This window comes from Pezoporus wallicus, unplaced genomic scaffold, assembly GCF_028554395.1.
Source record: "Pezoporus wallicus isolate ANWC-B61680 ecotype Strahan unplaced genomic scaffold, APGP_CSIRO_Pwel_v1 scaffold_2584, whole genome shotgun sequence".
Lineage (NCBI taxonomy): Eukaryota > Metazoa > Chordata > Aves > Psittaciformes > Psittacidae > Pezoporus > Pezoporus wallicus.
Genome location: NW_026642851.1, coordinates 13,332,027 through 13,352,189, shown reverse-complemented (window position 1 = coordinate 13,352,189; position 20,163 = coordinate 13,332,027). Strand labels below are relative to the sequence as shown.

General features: G+C 36.8%; 1 protein-coding gene across 14 annotated transcripts in view; it reads left to right on the top strand.

The window, feature by feature from the left end:
• PARD3 (par-3 family cell polarity regulator) overlaps positions 1-20,163 on the top strand; it is a 450,998-nt gene that overhangs the window by 207,235 nt on the left and 223,600 nt on the right. For all 14 annotated transcript variants that reach the window (XM_057432818.1, XM_057432824.1, XM_057432817.1 and 11 more), the window contains one exon: positions 18,623-18,714. In XM_057432818.1, the coding sequence (XP_057288801.1) occupies positions 18,623-18,714 (92 nt within the window). The remainder of the gene's footprint in view (positions 1-18,622; positions 18,715-20,163) is intronic.

Genomic DNA, 20,163 nt, shown 5'->3' with positions numbered 1-20,163 from the left:
GAAATTAATAGAGTTCAAGGACTCTGATTTTTTTTCCCTAAATTAGCAAATGGCAGTCTCACTGTAAAGCTGAAGATTGGTAGGAGGCACTTTAGCTCCATACTGGTGTGTCACGAGACAGAAGAAAATACTGGGATGTATGCTGGGAAATATGTAGGAAAGACCCCCAAAACCAAAACAAATTAGTATTTCTAAGTCCATGTGAACCCATACTCTACAACACTGTAATGCAGTTCCCTGATTACTTTTTCTCATTTTACTGATACTTGTGTTTGGTACACTTTGTGCATGTAGATGTAAAAGGAGTCACAGTTGAAGAGAAGTGGTGCCCTCCTGTGCCAGACCCTAAGGGTTTGAGCACAATCCTGTCGGGCGTGCTTTGACTTGTCTTACTCTAAAGCCAAACCTCAGTAACCTTGAGTGAATTTAGAGCAGTGCTTGTGTCTGCAGTATCCAGCTGGGATTCTGTTTGGAGTGGTGGGAGTCATTTTGAAGCCAACTCCTGGGCTGTTCCATCAGGGTAAAAGGCAGCTGATGAAGCTCTGCTGGCTGGTGCTAGCTGGAAGGTAATGGGTGTCCTGGTGAGAAGGGATACCTTTCTGAACCCTCTGAGTTTTGAGCCTCTACAAAAGACAAAGCTTTTCATTACAATATGTTTCTGTACTTAATACTGTAATTTCAGTAATTGTTTTAGAGGAGGAAGTGCCCAGTGTGAACTTCTGCATACTGAAAGATAAAGGCAAATTAAAAGAAAACAACATTATATTTTTTTATGTTTTAGCCCCCCAAAGCAGTAGTCTTTGTGGTTTCTACAGCCAGCCTGAAATCATGGTGATGGCATAAGATGCTGGGTTTGTTCAATTTATTTGCAGCAGTATCAGTTGAATTAATTTGACAATCTGGAAGATTGGTCTTAAGTAATGCATTTTAAAAGTGCTACCAATAATTATTAATTTCAAGTTCTGATTTTAAGAAGATTTTTCAGGAAAGGCTGAATTTAAGCATACAAGTACTGCACACCAGTTCCTTAATTTTCAAATCTTGGATTTTTTTCTTTTCCTGTTTTAATACCGGTAGTCTGAACTGTGATAGTGTTTAGGTAATTGTGGTGATTGAAACCAAGGAGACCCTAAATAAAATTGGAGGCCAGCAAAGAAATCAGTGTGGCAAATTTTGACAATGCATAATATGGGAAGCACGGTCTTGTTTCCATCTGATGTGAGAGAAGCTTGAATATTGCTTCAAGAAGGGATGTTTCAGAAATGCTCAAATAACCAATTCATGCTCAGTCCTGTAGTATTATAAATCTTAAAAATGTAAATGGATTCTGCAAGTCATCTCTCTTATCTCATTTGCACAGTTAATTCTCTCCTTTTTTTTTTTTTTTTTTTTCTGAAGACATTAATTTCACAGTGTTGGGTAGTTTAATTTTCTTCCCTTTTATTTTAGTAGACTGGCAGTGCAGATATCTCTGCCTCTGACACATCATTTTTTCTCTGTACAATACGGTGTATTTTGTGGCTCTAATGCAGCAGTAGACTGGCCCGGAAATCACAATCTGGGATTATTGTCTTTGTGTATCCTCAAGGAGTAATATTTTAAAGTCACTGCATCTGTTGGTACTTAAGAGCATGATTTTTACGTTTTATTTTTGCCAGTTTTTACCATCTGTGTGTCTTGTTTTTTGGCTCCTTGATTTAATTTTTCAGTTTAATTTCTCAGTTGCACTGGGATTTCTTTCTCTTTCTCACACATGCTCTTTTTGACTCATCCATGAACTTACATTAAAAAAAAAAAAACTTATTTACGACAGTTGCATAGAAAAATTCTTGGCCTTCAGAATTTGGTTTTCTTAATGATATCTTTTTATCGAGTCTTTTCAAGTAAATGCATGTAATTTTTGGAAGTGAAATCATTTTTATTAGACTTTGTTTAAGTTTTAAAAAATTAGTTTGGATTAAATTGAAGCATCTTGGTGGGAAGAGCTATCTTGGTCACATTAAACACATTCTAGTCTTTCATACTCATTTAGTTTTTAATGCCCAAGAGGGAATAATTTTCTTGAGAAATCTGTGTTATAATCATAAACAGACATAATTCAGTAATTTTCTCATGAAACATTGGCTGAAGTTTTGGCACTAACAACTTGAAACTCACACAAACGGAACATTTTTGTTTAAATTCCAAGAAAAATACTAATGAAATATATTATAATAAAAAGAAAACATACATACAGTATGTTTCAGACTGTTTTCAATAAAAGGGATGTATCTTCATCAATTGAATAAATGTTTGATGAATTCAGGCATGTTCTAGCATTTCAAGAATGTTCTGACAGTACTTTTCTTTGCTTATCCATGAGAGTATTTTTACAAAAAATTACATTATGTAGATGAAATTTTAATGTAGGAGGGTTAACTGTATAGTGCATCTATCAAATACTTTGCTTCTGTATGTGTTTGTGAATATGGAAAAGCATTGCTGCTCTGATATTTTTTTTTTGTTGACATGCATTTTGCTTCTCTCTTAAAATATAATACATTCCTTAAGGTTGAATGTAATGTTTTTTAAAAAAAACAAGCTAGGTATTTCTTTTAGTCTCTTTCAAATATTTTGTAACTGAAGATTTTAAAGTTTTATTTTTACCTTCTGATGTACTTGCTTGCTCATAATTGAATTTCAAACTAAAATATGGACCTGCTGTTTTGTGTAGTGTTGCATAATAAGGAAGAGTTACATTAAAATACCAGTACTGGCAGGTAAAAGCATGTTCCATTTGAAATAAGTGGCCTCTACATTCTGTAGTAACCTTTCTGTTTGTGTTAGCTGCTTTGAATTATTTTTCTTAACAATGCTGTAGCATATCAAAAGACCGAGAGAAATACTTTGTTCACTTGAGAAAGCATTTTTTGAAAGGAAGCCTTGCAGTGAAATTCCAAGGAGCAGACTTAGTTGTCTTCTGGCTATATATGCATATGGTTAAATACTATCTGTAACCGTTTTTGAGTATGTTATAAAACTGGGAGAGAATGGTGATTTTCACCAAGTGATTTGAGCTTTTGTTCTCTTGTGTTTTGCTGGAAACTTTTTGGTTTTGGGGAGTGTTAGTGTCTTGAAATATCAGTTGTCATTGAAAAAAAAAGTAGTGGGGTTTTCCAGTTTTACTAGAGGATATTCAAACAGATCCTATTTCAGTGGTACCAGGAATGATTTAAACTCAATTTTTCAAAATTTGAATTCCAAAATTTCCCCTGGATCTGAGAATTTTATGACTGCCTGAGTTTAACTTTCCAATTTCCTGATGAATACTTTTTTACTCTAAGGGGAAAGCTGAGTGAACAAACCAGCATGCATTTGCCAGTGAACTGTGTGATGTGCACCTCGTTACAACACTGCAATAACATCCATGCCGGAATGGAATTGTGTTAAAGCTGATAATACGTAATTACGAGACTGCTGATCATTTGTTTTTCTGTGGCTTTAATCTTAAAAAGCTGTATGTTTTCAGTTGGGTGTATAAATGAAGAACAAAAAGTAGGATGCTTTCATTACTGCATTATATTGTCCATAGGATAGTTTAGAAAGTCCTGGTGAAAATTATCACCTCTGCTGTTGTTTTATTTTGCCTTCCACGTGGAAAAAAAGTTATTCTCACAAGATTTAATGGCATGTAAGCAGAATCATTTATACATTGGTCTTTCCTTAGTGTTGGTTTATGATGGTCTGAGATAATTCAAGCAGTATTGGAAGGGGATTCAAAGTTCAGTGATGAGAGCAATACATCTGTTTCCAGCAGCATTCCCTCTGAACTGGAGCCTTGCTCCTACCTTGAATCTGAACTGTGTAACTCTAAGGATAACCCATATTTGAATGCCAGATATAGATGTGCTTTACTGTATATTTTAAAAGGTTTGTGGGAAGCTAGATGTAAACTTTCATGTTAGATAGCTTCCCAGCTGACTGGTACATTGAATTAGTTGAGAATAGGAAGGGCTGGTTCAATTCATTTCCACCCCTTGTATCTCAGTCATTTTCTGCAATGACGCATGCGGATTGATTACCATAGCAACAATGTTTTAGCTTGTACTACAGTGAATGTAGTTAATGATAATAGAATTACCTAGTCATTTTAAATCCTGTTATATTACTGGGTCATCTGAACCATCCTCTTGCTATGCATTGAGTTATTCCCTGTAGCCTGTCCACTCTGCTTGTACATGTGCTGAATAGTGGGGATTCTGCTTCTTCCCTTGGGAGACTTTCACAATCTGATATATCACCCCTGAAATATCTTCTGATATTTAGCCTCATTTCACCTTCTTTCTCCCAGCTACATGGATTTGTACCGCATGGAAGTTCTGTTCTGGTCTTCATTGTCCAGAATTTGCAATTAATTGTTCTTCTTTACCTGTATTAGAATGTAACAGCTCAGTGTTTGTGCATTTCAGCATTTTTTTAATTAGGAAAATGAGGTTTCTAAACCCATCTTCTCTTCTTCTTCACTACTTCATTTTGATAGTGACACGCCTAATACTTGTATTACTATTATATAGTATACTTAGGTGACCTAAACTGTGTAGACATTTTCTAGCTTTCCAGTGCTTATATGCATTTGCTTCAGCATGTGCACTGCTAGATTCCTGGTTCTTATGCATACATCTGTACCTCACATCATCTGATGTCAATAACTGTGTGTGGTGAGTAGGAAGATCTATTTTTTTTCTCATAAGCTTGAGAGGTGCTCCTTAATACTTGCCACAAGTCAACAGAAGTAACCTCTCAGCCTGCCCTTCTTGTGTGACCACGCTAAATGTGGATGGGCATAACCAGGCAAATGTGGAAGGTTGCTGTCATTCACATACACAGGTTGCTCACTTTATCTTCTCTTGTGATTAACTGTTTTTTTAAATCCTATCTACTTCCATTGTTTTTTCACCTTGAAGAGAAATAATATCCAGGCATGTCCAAAGTGACATACAAGTGGAAGTCCAGTTCTCCTGCCCTTCTTCAGGCATTGCACAGTTTGTGCTATGTGTAGGTTGGCTAGACCAGGAATTAGTTTAAACCAGGTGAAATACTTTTCTGTATAGGGAGGCCACGTGTTGCCTGCAGATTTAGTACATCATTATCATACTTCATGTCTGCTTTCTCAGAAGTTGTTTTGAATTTCATAAATAAGACAGACGAGTATTGACATCTTTCCAGTGTTCTCACTGCTACTTATGCCTTATGTCAAAATCAGAATGCTTAAATGTGGGATTTAACAATGTCTACATCCTTTTAATCCTAATTTATACAAGTTGTTCTGGTTCCTTATCAAATACTGTTCCCCAAAATGCTGTTGTTAACATTAAAATAGTGTTTGCATAGACATTTATGTATAAAGTGCCATGACTTTTTGATGAAGAGAAATGCTTGGGCGCGTGCTCTGTAATGTTTCCATGCTTTCACCTTTTTTTTTTGGTGCAATGAATGAAGAGGAATTCAACCACAAAATGTGTATTTTTTTCATTCTGTTTCTGCATCTTGGCTTTTAATGAACTCAGGAAATAGTACTTAAAAACATTGCTGTGCCTCTATCTTAATTTAGTCTTCTCTAAGGAAGACGGTGAAATTCGAGTAATTTGCATAAAGTATACAAATGAAGTTCTGCTGTAGATTAGAAACTGTCGGGGAGAAAAACAAGTGATGGAAAATAGGTCAGCAGTATATAAGGGCAAGAGGGATTTGTTCCTGGAAATCCTGCTGGTTTTGAAAGAGGGAGAGTGCTGAGATTACAACTCTAGTGAAAAAGACACAATTATTTAGATTAGTTGAAAATTGGTGGGATTTTGAAGGAGGCAACAGAAGAGAGATGAGATTGGGCATAGAGCAGTTCAAGTTACTGAATGCTGAAATAAGTGCCTTGAGCTGTATATGAAACTGCAGATGAGCAGTATTCTTGCAAACAGCAGCCTGAGGCCACAGTGTTAGACGACGTTTCAAGTAGTTTCTGCTGCTGGAAGAAGCAGTCTTGGCCATTGTTTGCTTCCTCCCTTGTGCCTCCCTCAGCTTTTATGAGACTGTTAATTATACTGAACTGGACCAGCCTGGGAAATGTAACCAATTAAAATTGTTTTTATTAAACATTAATTTTGATCTTTTGTGTAATGATACAAATGCTTGAATAAGCAGAAAGGAGGAGGTGGACAGAGGGATCCAGTGATGAACATGGCTACCTGGGGAGGGGAAAAGGTGGGACTGCCTCTTTCAACAAACCACATCTGTGGTTTGCACTGGCCTTACAGGATAATGAAACATGAGGCTGAGGTGTTACTATGGGCAACACAATGGAAATACAATTGCTTGGAAATACTGCGTCTCCATCACGTGCTGAATTCAGCCCCTACTGCGTTGACTTGGGTGAAAAAGGAAGGGAAGTACTCACAAATGGAAATGAGGTTTCTGAGAAGAAGTTCTAAAAAATTAATTCCATTGAGATGCTGGTACTTCTGGAGCAACAGATAGCACTAAATGAGATATTGAAATGCCTTCCTTTTTGTATAACTTACAGTTAATTTGCAGAGTGCTTCTCGAGCTGTGATTCTAGCAGTTGTGTGATGTCCTACACTTTGTTCTTCCGTGCATTTTACACAAAGGTCTTCTTTGGTGGACCCTTTGTAGGTTAGCGAGTTAGATGTAGGTGATGATGCAGTTTGGCTGTTGATTATGTTTCATCATGAGTCATGTAAGAGTTTTGCATGGCAGTGAGTGGTGTGCACATGCTGGTGCAGGCTTGGAACCAAACGGCTCCAAGGGATTTGATGCTTTCCCCAGCCTCTTCTCCAGCCTCCAGTACCAAAGGAGCCTATGATGCTGTCTGCTGCCCAAACGTAGAATGCCTTACTGTCTGCAGTCATGAGTCTAGATGGCTTTTTTGATGTTTTCAGAAATTTGTTTAGTGCTATGTTATTTTTAAAGGGCCAATTTAAGTTTCTGTCTCTTTTGGTTCAGTTCAGGAGTACATGGGAGTATTTGACATTTTTCTGAAAATAAGGCTCTGTCTATTTCAGAGAGATCACCCAAAACAAAAAGCATCTAAAGCTGGAGATGAACCTCAGAAATTTTGGAAAAACTTTCTGTGCCTCAGTTTCCTCCAATAAAGGATTTCTAGAATAACTTTCAATCTATCTTCTTCCTGAGGGTACAGTGGTACTAAAGTCATTAGTGTCCATGAAATGCTTTTGCCATACTGTGCTGGCGGGCACTACAGAAGTACTGAGCACTATTTATTTTAAATTTGATTTAATGCTTTTGATTAAAAAATGAATAAAATTGTCATAGAGCAGATTGTAACCCTGTAGGCGCTTTGAATGGAGCATTTGTAAATGAAGCATTTACTAAGAAGTTTGAAATTGTTTCTCATGTTGACTTCAGCAAAACAAATTGAGCACAGAACAATGAAAAATGCTATAGTATTTTCCATTATTAAAATGGTGAATTTGTTTGATGCCTAAGGTAAAATCCATGTTGTGCAAAAGAACAAAAAAGAAAATGCTGCAGCATAACAGGGAAACTCAATTGAAGCAATTTTAGTGGTGTTTCTCATTGAAGGATGAGGTAGAAAGCAGAAAGTGGCATGCAACTGTGCAATTTGGCAAAAGAGAAGTAAGACATGAAACTGTAAAATGGTAATGTCTCATCTCTTAAACTGCACAGAAGCCAAGAGCAGGCTTGGGCGCTTCGTGCCTGCAGCAAGGCCAGGCACCCTGCATTGCCATGGCCCCCTTTGGAATCTTCCTCCCCTGGGACTTAGGGCCTAGACCTTTCCTGGTTTTGTTCCTTTAGAGGAGGAAGGCCAAAATGGGAAGAGTTAACTTTAAGGAATGCAAGTCAGGGATCCCTTATCTTAGGAGTGTTTGTCCGTCTGCATGGTGTGCTACATGAAGGATCTGTAAAACAGATACGTAGGTATTTTTATTTTCCAGCAGTGGAAATTTTGGTCAAAGAAGTCATAAATAAAAGCTATATGTTAGCAAATCCTAGCAAATGAGAACTGAAGATAGACAACTGTCTAAATGAGAGGAAACCTATGTACTTTTCTTTAAGCAAGACAATAAAACTGTATCGTGTTTTTCTAGTTCTTTGGGCAAAATTGACAGGGTGATTTTTTTAGTAACACAAACCCAAAAACTTTGAAAGTCATATTTTCTAAATGAATTGAAATTCAAAGTTAAATATGTGCTAGCTTTAAACTCCCACCAACGTATGGACTTCTACCTTATTGGAAACAGATATTTTAATTAAATTTTAAGAAGCCAAGTCTTCAGTAAGCTTTCTAATGTCATTTCTATGCAGTCCTGAGCCATGCCGAGAAAAATATCCAGAATCAAATTTTGTTATTAAGATGCCTGTGTAAAGTAAAATGATGTTTTGTATGATGGAGAACAGACTGCTATACTTTTAGCTTGCTTCTAAATTGACTCTTATGTTCAGTGCTCCAGGGGATCGAACTGTTCTGTACTTGGCTGAAGCTAGTGAAATCCTCACACGCTGATACAGATCTGCAAATCAAGCAACAAGGGACTATTTCAGATTAAAAAAGAAAAAAAGAAATGAATAAGGATAAAAGAGCTATGAGACCTGTTTGAAAATTGCCTAATGACAAATTCAAGTTGCTAAATAAGAAATGCTTTTTGTATCTAAAAAAAAAAAAAAAAAAAAAAAAGACAGAAAAAAATCATCAGAAGGATGAAAATCATGGTCTTTGAAAAGGTGAGGTGAATAATAATAATATATTCCAGGAACATTACAGGAAAATGTGAAGTGATTTATGCAGAATTTTCTCTTTCCTTTGTCACCATATCAAAGGAAAACTATATGACTCTTCTAGAATACATTTTTGCAGAAGTCTGTCAGATCTCTAAACTTATAGGTGGAGGCATGTATGTTTAGTTTTCTGCAGGTAAAGAGTGTGTCCCAATTTCCTGTATCCATTGTCATTTCTTCGTCTTTTAAAAATCACACAGGACTTAATGACTTCTCTTTTCTTAATATCTACATACAGAATAAGCTAACTTGTCTGATTAAAGGAAAAGGTATTTAAAATTCTTTTCCTCTACATTAGTTACAAGCAGGTGAACTCAGTGTGGAGCTATTTATAGGAGAACTAATGGATATGCCTAACTTGACCTACTTTAGACTACTCAGCAGAAGAAAACAAAGTGTAGTTGTACCACCACCATGTAATTTATTTTTTTCTTATGAACAAAATAATGTCTTTGGTGTTATGGCCTTCTAAATAAATATGTGTATTTAGAAGCATACATATTTATTTCCTGAATGTCATAGTAACACTCCATGTTAAAGTATATTTTGGGATTTTTTTTTTCCCATCCATATACATTAACTTCTCCATATAAAATGAATGTTAGTTTTTTGGTCTTTGCTGGTACTGAAATCCCAAATCTGTATAACCTTGAATTGTGGGGTAGGAAGAACTTAAGTTCTTGAAGAAAATTAGATTTCATTTTGTAAAAAATCACTCCTGTTGCAAAATAATTCAAATAAAGTATCTTCTATGAGTGCAGGGGCAATTTTTTCTTTATAAATAGGTATGATATGAGTTAACAAGGGGGGGTGGTGGTACGAAGGTGCATATGTATGTATCAGTTAGCGCTGTGAAAGGGAAAATAAATGGTATATGAAGTCATTCACCAGAATTTTGTTTGTTATGTGGCAAGTGCCACAGTCATGTTGGCTTGCCGTATGGGGATGTTTCTGTGATCGAGGTAATTCCTGCATTATTCAAGGGGGGATAAAAGACCCTGCACAAAACCAGACCTGGACTTTGGGCTAAACTTTGCACGAGAATTTAATTATACATTGACCTAAATTTGTAGCCACATTTCAAATAAAGCTGATAATTGTTTCCATTAAAAATATTTCCCATGACTCTGACATCAAAGCATGACTTTGAATCTGTATTTAATATGAACCCTAGTACTTGTTTTAGATTGGCAGATCCTGATGGTCTATGTGTCAGACTGTGAATCACATGACAGAAGTTTAGAATATCAGAGATTTGAACATGGGAATAGTCTGCAGATAAGCCTTATGTAAAACAAATAAAAGGCTTAGATTTTTGCCTGTGAAACAGATATGTTTTGGATCCTGAGGAAAAACAGAAAGCAGAATAAAAACTGTAACTAGTCAGTTATACAAAATGAACCAGTATTATTTTTAAGGCTACAATCAATTTGAGGTGATTTGATATAGTTGTACATAAGTCTATAAGGTAAGTACTGCTCTTTGTACCGCAATGAAACATCTGTAAGTTGTTATTGATTAGATCTTCAGAAAGCTCTTGAGATGATTTGGTTAATACTGAAAGTGTGGCAGTCCGTGCTTTACATATTTAAAATATTTAGCACCTGAGAGATTAGTACTTTCATGTTATACCTAATCTTTTAGTTGACTTCCTATATTACATTGCTTTTTAAAAACTCATTTTCATGGACTAAACAAACGGCACTCTTAGTGCTGGCGTGCCCTGTCCAGTAATACCAAACCTCCTCTGGCTGTTCCTGTTGGATGTGACTGGTTTTGCTAATAGGTCGCTCTGTCAGTGAACAGTCTTACAAATTCATCATGTGATTGAATGTCTTGAGTTTTGGAATACTTCAGATACTTTGCATCTAATAAAATGTTTAAAAAATTGGTTATGGACTGCAAGCATTATAGGTGATAAGAAAAGAAAGAGGCAAAGCTCATCTAATATCTTAGAGCAAGAATGGGCATTTATGGCTCATCTTCCTGAGCTGCTGCTGAGACAATTAAGATACATTTAAATATTACTGCTTTTCAAAGTGTTGCATCCAAGTGTCTTATCTTTATTTGTCTTTGCAGACATGGAGTATTAGCCTCAACATAGTAACAGATAAATGCATTTTTAAGTGATTTTTGCTACTGTTATATAGTAAGTCAGTGTAGCAATTAAGAAAAGACCCAATGTTGTCTTCCTCTTAAGTCTCTTTCATATAAGAAATGGATCATTGAAGAGTAATCAGGTTCAATTTGGCAACAATTTATCCCTATGTCAATGAACAGAAATGTAGGGGACTAAATTTAGTATAGTAATTATGATCACTATAATATTTTCTACTGTACTATGAGTATTGTGGTGATACATACTACTTGTAGATTTAGAGCTGTTGCAAAATGGCTGGCCATGAAATAGTTGTTGTGCTACAGTGATGTTTCGGTCTTCTTTAAAATGTCCCTTAAATATGATCTGGTAGGAAGAGCTACTTATTTTTGTTACCCATTTGATATTTGCCATCTGTAGAGGAACCTTGATGTATAGATTTGTTATGGTAGCTATCAGTTTGTAGCACACCTCCTCCCTCTGCCTCCACCTTGGGCTGTCAGTAGTCCTGGGGAAGCTGCTGGAATGGTCTGAAGTGGGGTGTCCTCAGCTTGGGGTAAACAAATGTTTTCATTTTCACTCAGTGAATAGAGTCTATGACATATGATTAGGCATTGTGAAATGCTTGAGAATCAGTGCTGCTTTAGACATTACAACGGTTTTATACCTCTATCAGATCCCATTTTATGTCATTTCCCTTGTTTGGGAGGTTGCTGAGTTGCTAAAGTATTTGCATTTCTTTTATATTTTTCCTTCCCCCCCCCCCCCCCCCCCCATTCTTTCTTTGCTGAAACACCATTTGGCTACATTAATTAACAAGCATTTTCGATCAACAACAAAAAACCCTTTGAGTTTTAAAGCATTTCATGCTGTTTGTTGGCAAGCTACCACTATAAGGTCATGTCTGAGATTTTCTTTACTAAAGAAGCAGAACCAGCAAAATGTCTCCAGTTAAATCCACTAGCAGGAAAAGCTTTTGTCTAACCCTCTAAAACTCTTTAAAAGGCTCATGTACTTCTCAGTGCTGTCTGCAGTGCCTACTATAAAAAAGAATTAACTGCACCATCATCTAGTAAACAGTTGTTTCAGTGGAATCTTTGTTAAATGGATGAGCAGTATTTGTGTTGGGCTCCTGCAGTTAGCCTGGCTAGCTGTGTGATAGAGGTGTGCACCACCGAATTGTTGCAGAATATACGTGTGTGATTTCAGTGACATAGCAGAGGTTGTTGAGCTCCTAAAGATTAAGTACTTCAGTAACCCTCTAAACTATTACATGCTACAAAATAATTGAGAACTGTAGGACTTGCTCAGCTTTTATTAGTATTACAAGGCTTTTAATACGTTTGGAGAAGAGTCTGTGGTAGTTAGTCAAAACTGAATGAGGTGTTGCATAGGTTTGTCAAAGGAAAGTTGTATCAAATTGTATTCCTTTGCTATCTGGTTTTCTGCTTTTTGGAGAATAGGAAATCAAATATATCTCTCTTTAAATCTGTAAAAACATTTCCTGTCAAGATGCTTCACAACAGAAATAGTGCCATCATGAAGCCAGCCAGATTTAAGGCTCAGTTTGATCAGTTTATTAAATGGGAAATAAGAAATGATTGCCTGTGATAGCAGGGGATGAATTTGATATTCATCAGAGACCTGGGAAATCCCTTCCATTCTGCGCTTCACTGTGTCTATATGCTATCTATTCACTGATTTGACTGAGCAAGGCAAATTTCATTTTAGAGTACTGAGGCATATAGGAACTATATAAATATTGCCATTTTCAATTGTGGGATGACCATCCTGCACAAGGAAATGAATAACATAGGGGTGACTGACACATACGGAGAATATTAACTCATATATATATAAAATTTAATAATTTTTGCGGGTTTTTCTTTTTTTATGTAAATGGATGATGATTTAATGTAAGGGTTTTTTTTCTACTCTCTCTGCCTGGGTTGCTGATAATAGCAGTGCACCTAGTATAGACAGGACTGATGAGAATTACACAAAGCTCTTAATCTAAATATTTGTGCATATATATGTGTTCAAGAGGGAGAAACCCTATCTTTTTTTATTCAATAACTTTTGTTTTTTTCCCCATGTGATCTTTCCAACTGCTCTTCAGATTTGATTGAAAATTGCCATTCTCTGGAGATTTGGCCAGTTAATCAAGAAGTGAGAACATTAACACAAAAGCCTGATGGATGCTGGTATATTTGTGCTAGTTAAGACACAGGAAAATAGGTCCCTTAGGAGTTGTTTCCTATCAAGTCTGATCATACAGAAAGAGAACCTACTTTATATTGCAAGGACCAAGCAGACATTTATAAACAAGGCTGCCAGGAGACTAATAGCATATACGGTCTCTTTTTTCTATAATCATTACAGTGAAGTTCAAGAGAATAAAAGGGGAAAGATGAAGGGAAGGGCAGATTTTAATAACATAAGCATTATTGTTGTTGTATCCCAGCTGGGGAAAAAAAATACTGATGTGCATTTTTTTCCAGAGCTTGTTGTTATTGCTGATGTGTCCTTCTCTACAGTAGAATCTAAAGTACCTGTTGGGCTTTATATGCTATTCCTTCTGTTTGGTATTTACAATGATTTCACTCATGGTAAAATTAAATGCTAGAAAACAAACGAACTTGAATTCTTCCTGAACACAGTGGCTATGTATTGACAGGCTTTGATTTTCAGAGGGGTGTATGCCTGGTATACTTACTTATCGTACATTGCTCACACTGGTAGCTCTGCCTGTTTACCACCATGGTTGCAATTGCTTGGTATTTCAAGACCCTGCTTTCTGTTACTAATGTTATTAAAAATGCTGTTGTGTAATGAGAGCGTCCACCTCGTGTGAAAATACTTTGCTGTAGTTACCTTGCAGACTAGTAAATATATAAAGGAGGTTTAATTGTTTAAAAAGATGGTTCCTTTGTATAGCTGTTAGGCACCCGTGTTAGCCTGTCTTTCTGCTGGGGCTGGATCAGTTAACAACTTTACAAGTCAGAAAAATATTAGGTTTTTTTTTGTACAGTGCAAACAGATGTACTACAGTTAACAGCTAGATTTCCCAGACTTTCTGTTTTTTACTAAATATGTTAGATCTCAGAGTGGATGAGCATGCTTTCCTAGGTGAGGGCTTCATGGTGCAGCTGAGCCGGCTGTGATGCAAGCTTGTGCCTGCTATGGGATGGGGTTGGGTGCGAACGCTGAGCACCAGTGCCCTGAATGTCCTGGCTTTCCATAATCCCCTTCCTGGCTCTCAGATAAAGTGGAGGATTAAGCTCTCTAAATTGAGTGTGAGTTAACAGCAAAGTCAGGGCAGGAAGGTGGAGGTTTCAGAGAGGAAGCTGTAGTTGCTGTCAGAGGTGCAGGTAGAGACAAAAGAGGAATAAATTTAACATTGTGGGCTGCAGAAGTGAACAAGGAGAATGTGCAGAAGGGAGGTCATTGGTGAAACATTAGTACAGCTCCATGCCCTCCTGTATTATGATGAACTCTACTTATAACCTCCTTTTCTTTAATGTTAATTTGGATTTACTCAGTGGACATATTTTCTATTTACACAATAAGTGACCAGTCAGATTTTTTCTCGTGTGTTGGTCAGTGTAGCAGATCTTGCCTTGGAGCATTGAAGTCATCTGAAAGAAGATTTACTCTGTTTCATGTAACCACTATCACTAAAATATACAATCAGTCACTTTCTGAACAATAATGGAACAATTATTATATCCTTATGAATATAAATTGAGTTGAAAAAAACCCACCCAAAGCAAACACCTTTACTCCCATTTTTTTTTCAGTGATTGATAGAATAGAGATCTTGCTATTGAATTTGAGAGACGGGATTAAGTGTTCAGAGAAGACAGATTTATACATAACCCTTACATGCCTTCAGAATCCATTTCCCATTGTATCTGGTGGAAGTAGATTGTAATCAGCACCTTCTCAGACCAGGCACCTAGAAACAAATACTGCAAAAATGAAACCTGTAGGTGCACTAAATTTATTCAGACTCCCTGGCTGCTACTGAATTTCCTGTAGATAATCATTAAAAGATAAGGGAATGTGAAGAAGTTCTGCTTATGTTTTTGGGGAGTTCATTAGAAACGTATTGAACTGCAGAGATGAGTGGGAAAGCGCTTCTTTGAAGATGAAGTAGTGACTGGTAGTAATTGTGGATTAATCAGAGGCAGGAACCGATATTTTGGTAATGAAAGAAAAAATGCCCAGTAAGATAGGGAAGGCATGGCTGTTTTTGAGCTTTGGAAGTGACATAAGGCAGTCTTTACTCAGAAATAATCTAAGGAAATGCTACTGTGTACCTGTGCACAAACTTCTCTCTTAAAAGACACAGGAATCTTGTGCAGATCCATTTAAAAGTATGAATAGCTCTTTGAAATCCCCAGCTCTCTTGAACTAAAACACATTTCAAGAAGTCTCCATTCTGTTTGATGCCATAGCTCAGAGTGTCATTATATCATTTAATCTCCGCATTAGTTACCTATATACATTACAGACAGCATGGATGCCTTATGGACAGTTACATCCTGTCTGGTGATATGGGTGCGAAGCCCTGGCTGAACCATCTCATCAAAAGGGAATTGGGGGAATTTTACACTGAATACACCAGTATATGTAGAAGTACATTGGAAGAGGTGCTTTAAATTGTCCTCTTGGCTGTAAAAATGAAATTATCTTTTATTTATTTCAGTTTTGGAAGCAAAAAACATTCTGTCTTTAGTGGCTGTACATTAAAAGCTGTATCTTTTGATATAGCAGGGATTGGTCTTTACAAATTTGGGATTTTGCTCATGTTATTTTTTTCTGAGGAATATCTGCAGTAATGCACATTTGGGTTCTCAGAAACTTTCTTGCTCTTCTAAATGTCCTTTTCTTCATTTTACTTCATTATAGCCCATCCAGGTGGAATTTGCCTTTCAGAAGAAAACTACTTTCCAAATAAAGAAATAATTGCTTGATGCAGAGATTTTCACAGCTAGTTACTTTTCTTAGTAAATCAGAATCTTAAGTCAAATCCCTCTGCAGGTGTCCAATTTTTCTCTCCATTCACTTCAATGTAAATCAAAATCTGTGTTATTTGGAGAAGAAAAGAGAGCCTGATTACTGTAATATTAAAGATTTTTAAAAGGGTACATCATATATCTGTTGATTATGGCAGTAGGGCTTTCGTTATGGTTGTGATTCCCCCTCTAAGCACCTATTTACAGGCAAATGCATGGTTTTGATACAGATCTGTCTGCTGTCCGGGAAAAGCCAGACAGAGGCGTTGTTTCTTAATTGCTTGGATAACTGACAGTGAGTCGGGTTCCAAAACTTGCTGTGTTTATAATTCTCAGTACGAAAGGCACAAGATGTAGATGTGATGGTGCCAGATAGCATCTGTTTTACATAGCTTTGGATTTTCAGTTTCTAATGTGTTAAATCCTAATATTAAAAGATACAGTATAGACAGGAGAAAGGTAGGTTGGCTTTGGCTTCATCTTGAATGTACTCAGGGTCAGGCAGGAGGATGCTCCTTCCCTTGGTAGAAAAACCTGTGGACTACTGGGTAGGACAGAAAGAAAGCAAGTGGGATGTGCAACAAGTGTGGAGGCTTAAGTGTGAGCTGACATTTGGAGGCTCTGGGAATGAAAGCAAAGGTACTGTCAAGGCTGGGAAGTGGCAGAAAGAAGACTTTGCACAAGGAATTAGCTTGAGTCTTGCACAGTGGACTATATCTCAGGGAGGCACTGAAAGTGGGTTTTATCAAGAGCAAGTACAAAGGAACTTGCAGGAAGGGGAGTGTTGTTTACAGACTTACTTTAAACTAATCAAGGGGAAAACTTGGGATGAAAGATGGTGAAGTGTAGGACCCAAATGGTACTGGATGAATGGTGCTTACATTTTATATGTCTGCTAAAATGACACAGCATAAAGGAAGACATTTATTCGTTAGCAGAGTCATATCTACTAATAGGAAGGATTGTTATTATTTCAGTCTCTTCTTACATATGTAATACTTATTGTATATTTGCTTGAAAAAAGCACACATGGAAAATTGCCAAAAACATTGTATTAACAAAGTCACATTCATTTGTGATGACCTTTTATCATAGCTGAGATTCCAAATTTTGTTTTATCAGGACCTCTGGTTTTAGACTTGCAGATAATAACTTCAGTGCAATATAAATATGTAGTTTTCTACAATCACCAGGGTCCCTAAGTTCAAAACAAGAAACTCATGGCAACAACAGTCTACAAGATGTAGGAAAAAAGGTGGAACATTTCTTCTTATGTGAAGCAACTCTAGATGTCCTGATTTTCATATATATACCTTATTGCATGTAACTTTAGAATTATCATGGTGATTTGAATATTTATTTTTAAACTGTGTACTGGTAAAACTTCAGCTGAAATTGGTAAATATAGAAATATAAACACAAGCTGATATTGCTGAATTATATTTTTCTTTTGTGTTTAGCTTACAAGCAACTTTTACTATATGGAAAATATTTTGAGTTCTTGTTTACGTTCATAATGCAGTTTAGGCGGGTTCAAGATGCTGGTTAACCTTTGAAATGTACTGTTTGCCTAGTGCTTAACAGAGGTAGATGACAAAGAAGTGTGCATTAAAGCCTCTTAAAACACAGGATCATCAATCTTCAAGTGGCTTGGCTTCACGCAGCATGCTGCTACCCAGGATGCATGAGGCATATCTACAGACCATGGAACCTTGATGCACCCAGCCTCCTGCTTTTGCAGATTCTTAGTGGAAACGTCAATTGGACGTTACCAACTGCCTCTACCTGCCTTTAATACCTCTTCAATAATTTAATATGTTTTCTGAGTCTGTGTGCTAAACTCATAATCTGTTACTTATTTTAATGTTCTGATGGCTCTGGCTCTAGAATCTAAGTTCATGTTTGAAACCTACTGTTCACACCTGGTAATACTTTCTGTTTGGTCACATGGATAATTAAAAGCATAAGCTTCTAATGAGTAACGCAGGTATAAGAATAGTTTTAGATCTTCTTACTTTTAGTCCTTAAATTACCTTGATCTAAATTTGAAAGTACAGCATTACAATTTTGACAGTAAAATTATGCATTTGGTGAATAATGTGTGTATTTTTTGGAAAGTCAAATTAAAAATAAAATCTGTTTATTAGTATTACAGCCCCACGTAACTCTTTGACGTCAGTTTTTCTGGCATGCTATTAATAAACTCCTGTGATAAAATGTTTAAAAAAGGTCTTGGCATTTTATAGAGTAATACAAGCTGCATTTTTTATTCTTTGCAAATGACTCTCAGGGAGTTGCCTTGTGTGTTTGGTTGAGTCCCCAGTAACCTGCCCAGAGAGAGCTCGGAAGGCATTTGCTGATTGTTAGCTGATTTGGTGCTTTTATTGGTCTACCTTTTAAAACAGTGCTGGCTGTGAGATCCTCTGTAGTGTTGTTGTAGTAAAATTATTGTCTAAAACTGGCTAAACTATTAATACAATTACAAAAATTCATGAAGTGACAAAAAACAAGTTTCAGACAGCAACAGAAAATATTTTTGTCATTGCACAAGCACACATTTTCACTGCACATGTGATTAATCCAGTAATATGAAAATGGTAAAGTGGTATTCTTGAAATGAGTTAACCTATTAAACCTAGGTTTATTTTATTTTTTCTTTGCCTTTTTTTTTCCCCTCTTTTTTTTTAATATCTAGGATGAAGATCAAACGGAAGAGGACAACAGCAGAGTTGAGCCTGTTGGACATGCAGACACTGGGTTGGAGAACGCTACCAGTTTTTCCCTGGAGTAAGTTACTGGCAGAACACATTGTTTTAACAATGAGTCTGAGATTGAACATATACTAGTAAATAACTCAGAATAATGTTCTTAAGAGCAGTCTTTTTTAGGTCATATGTCATTTTGATTTTAAACAATTTCCTTCATGGACCTTTTTAAAGCAGATTTTAAACAGTTTAGAAAAAGCCTGTGTTAAAGGTGAGCATTGGAAACTTGACATTTATAAGTGCTGATGCTATAGTAGATTTTCTCCCTTGAAGAAGATGCTTGTTTGATGAAACTCTGAAAACTTGACTGAAAGAATAGGGTCAGTGCTAGCACTTGTAGGTCAACAAATACGATTTTCAAAGTGGAAAAACTTAATTCCTGTCAGCAGTTCACAGTCTACTGGGAAGATGGGGCCAGCAGATCGAGGGAGGTGTTCCTGCCCCTCTACTCTGCTCTCATGAGACCCCACTTGGAGTATTGTGTGCAGTTCTGGTGTCCTCAACACAAAAAGGACATGGAACTGTTGGAACAAGTCCAGAGGAGGGCCATGAGGACGATCAGGGGACTGGAGCACCTCCCATATGAAGACAAGCTGAGAAAATTGGAGCTGTTCAGTCTGGATGAGAGAAGGCCGAATGGAAACCTCATGGCAGCCTTCCAGTGTCTGAAGGAGGCCTACAAGAATGCCAGAGAGGGACCTTTCATCAGGGACTGTAGTAATAGGACAAGAGGTAACGGATTTAAACTTAGACAGAGGAAGTTCAGGTTAGATGAAGTAAGAAGTTCTTTACTGTGAGGGTGGTGAGACACTGCAACAGGTTGGCAAAAAAGTGGTAAATGCTCCATCCCTGGCAGTGTTCAAGGCCCGGCTGGACAGAGCCTTGTGCGACATGGTTTAGTGTGAGGTGTCCCTGGCCATGGCAGGGGGGTAGGAACTGGATGATCTTAAGGTCCTTTCAACCCAAACCATTCTATGATTCTGTGTGCTTGGGTGTCACATAAGTTGTTTGGTCAAAACCCTCATAGGCTGTGCATGTACCAAAACTAATGCTGTTTAGGACTGGGAAGCTCCTCCTCATTCTAAAACAAATCAGTAAGGGATATTTTATTTCCCCACAAAATACAGCACGCTTGACCTTTTGCATCTCACTGGAAAGAGCTGATCCTTACCTTGCTATGGAATTAATGACAAATTATCCCTTCTACCCATAAGTTAAACTATTCAAATTGATTGCATTTATATCTGAAAAATAATTCTTCTGCTCTTATTATTTCTGAATTACATTATGAATTAGGTGCAGACTATTTAGAAGTTAAAGATCATGGTGACAATTATTAGGCAATACATGCTGAGCTTTACTCCCTTCCATTTACAGAATCTGTTACATTGCTAATTCCAAATGCTGTTTTGCTAAATAGGGTTTGCAGAACTTCTGTCAAACTTAATGCTTCTTGGTGTTGCTTTTAAGT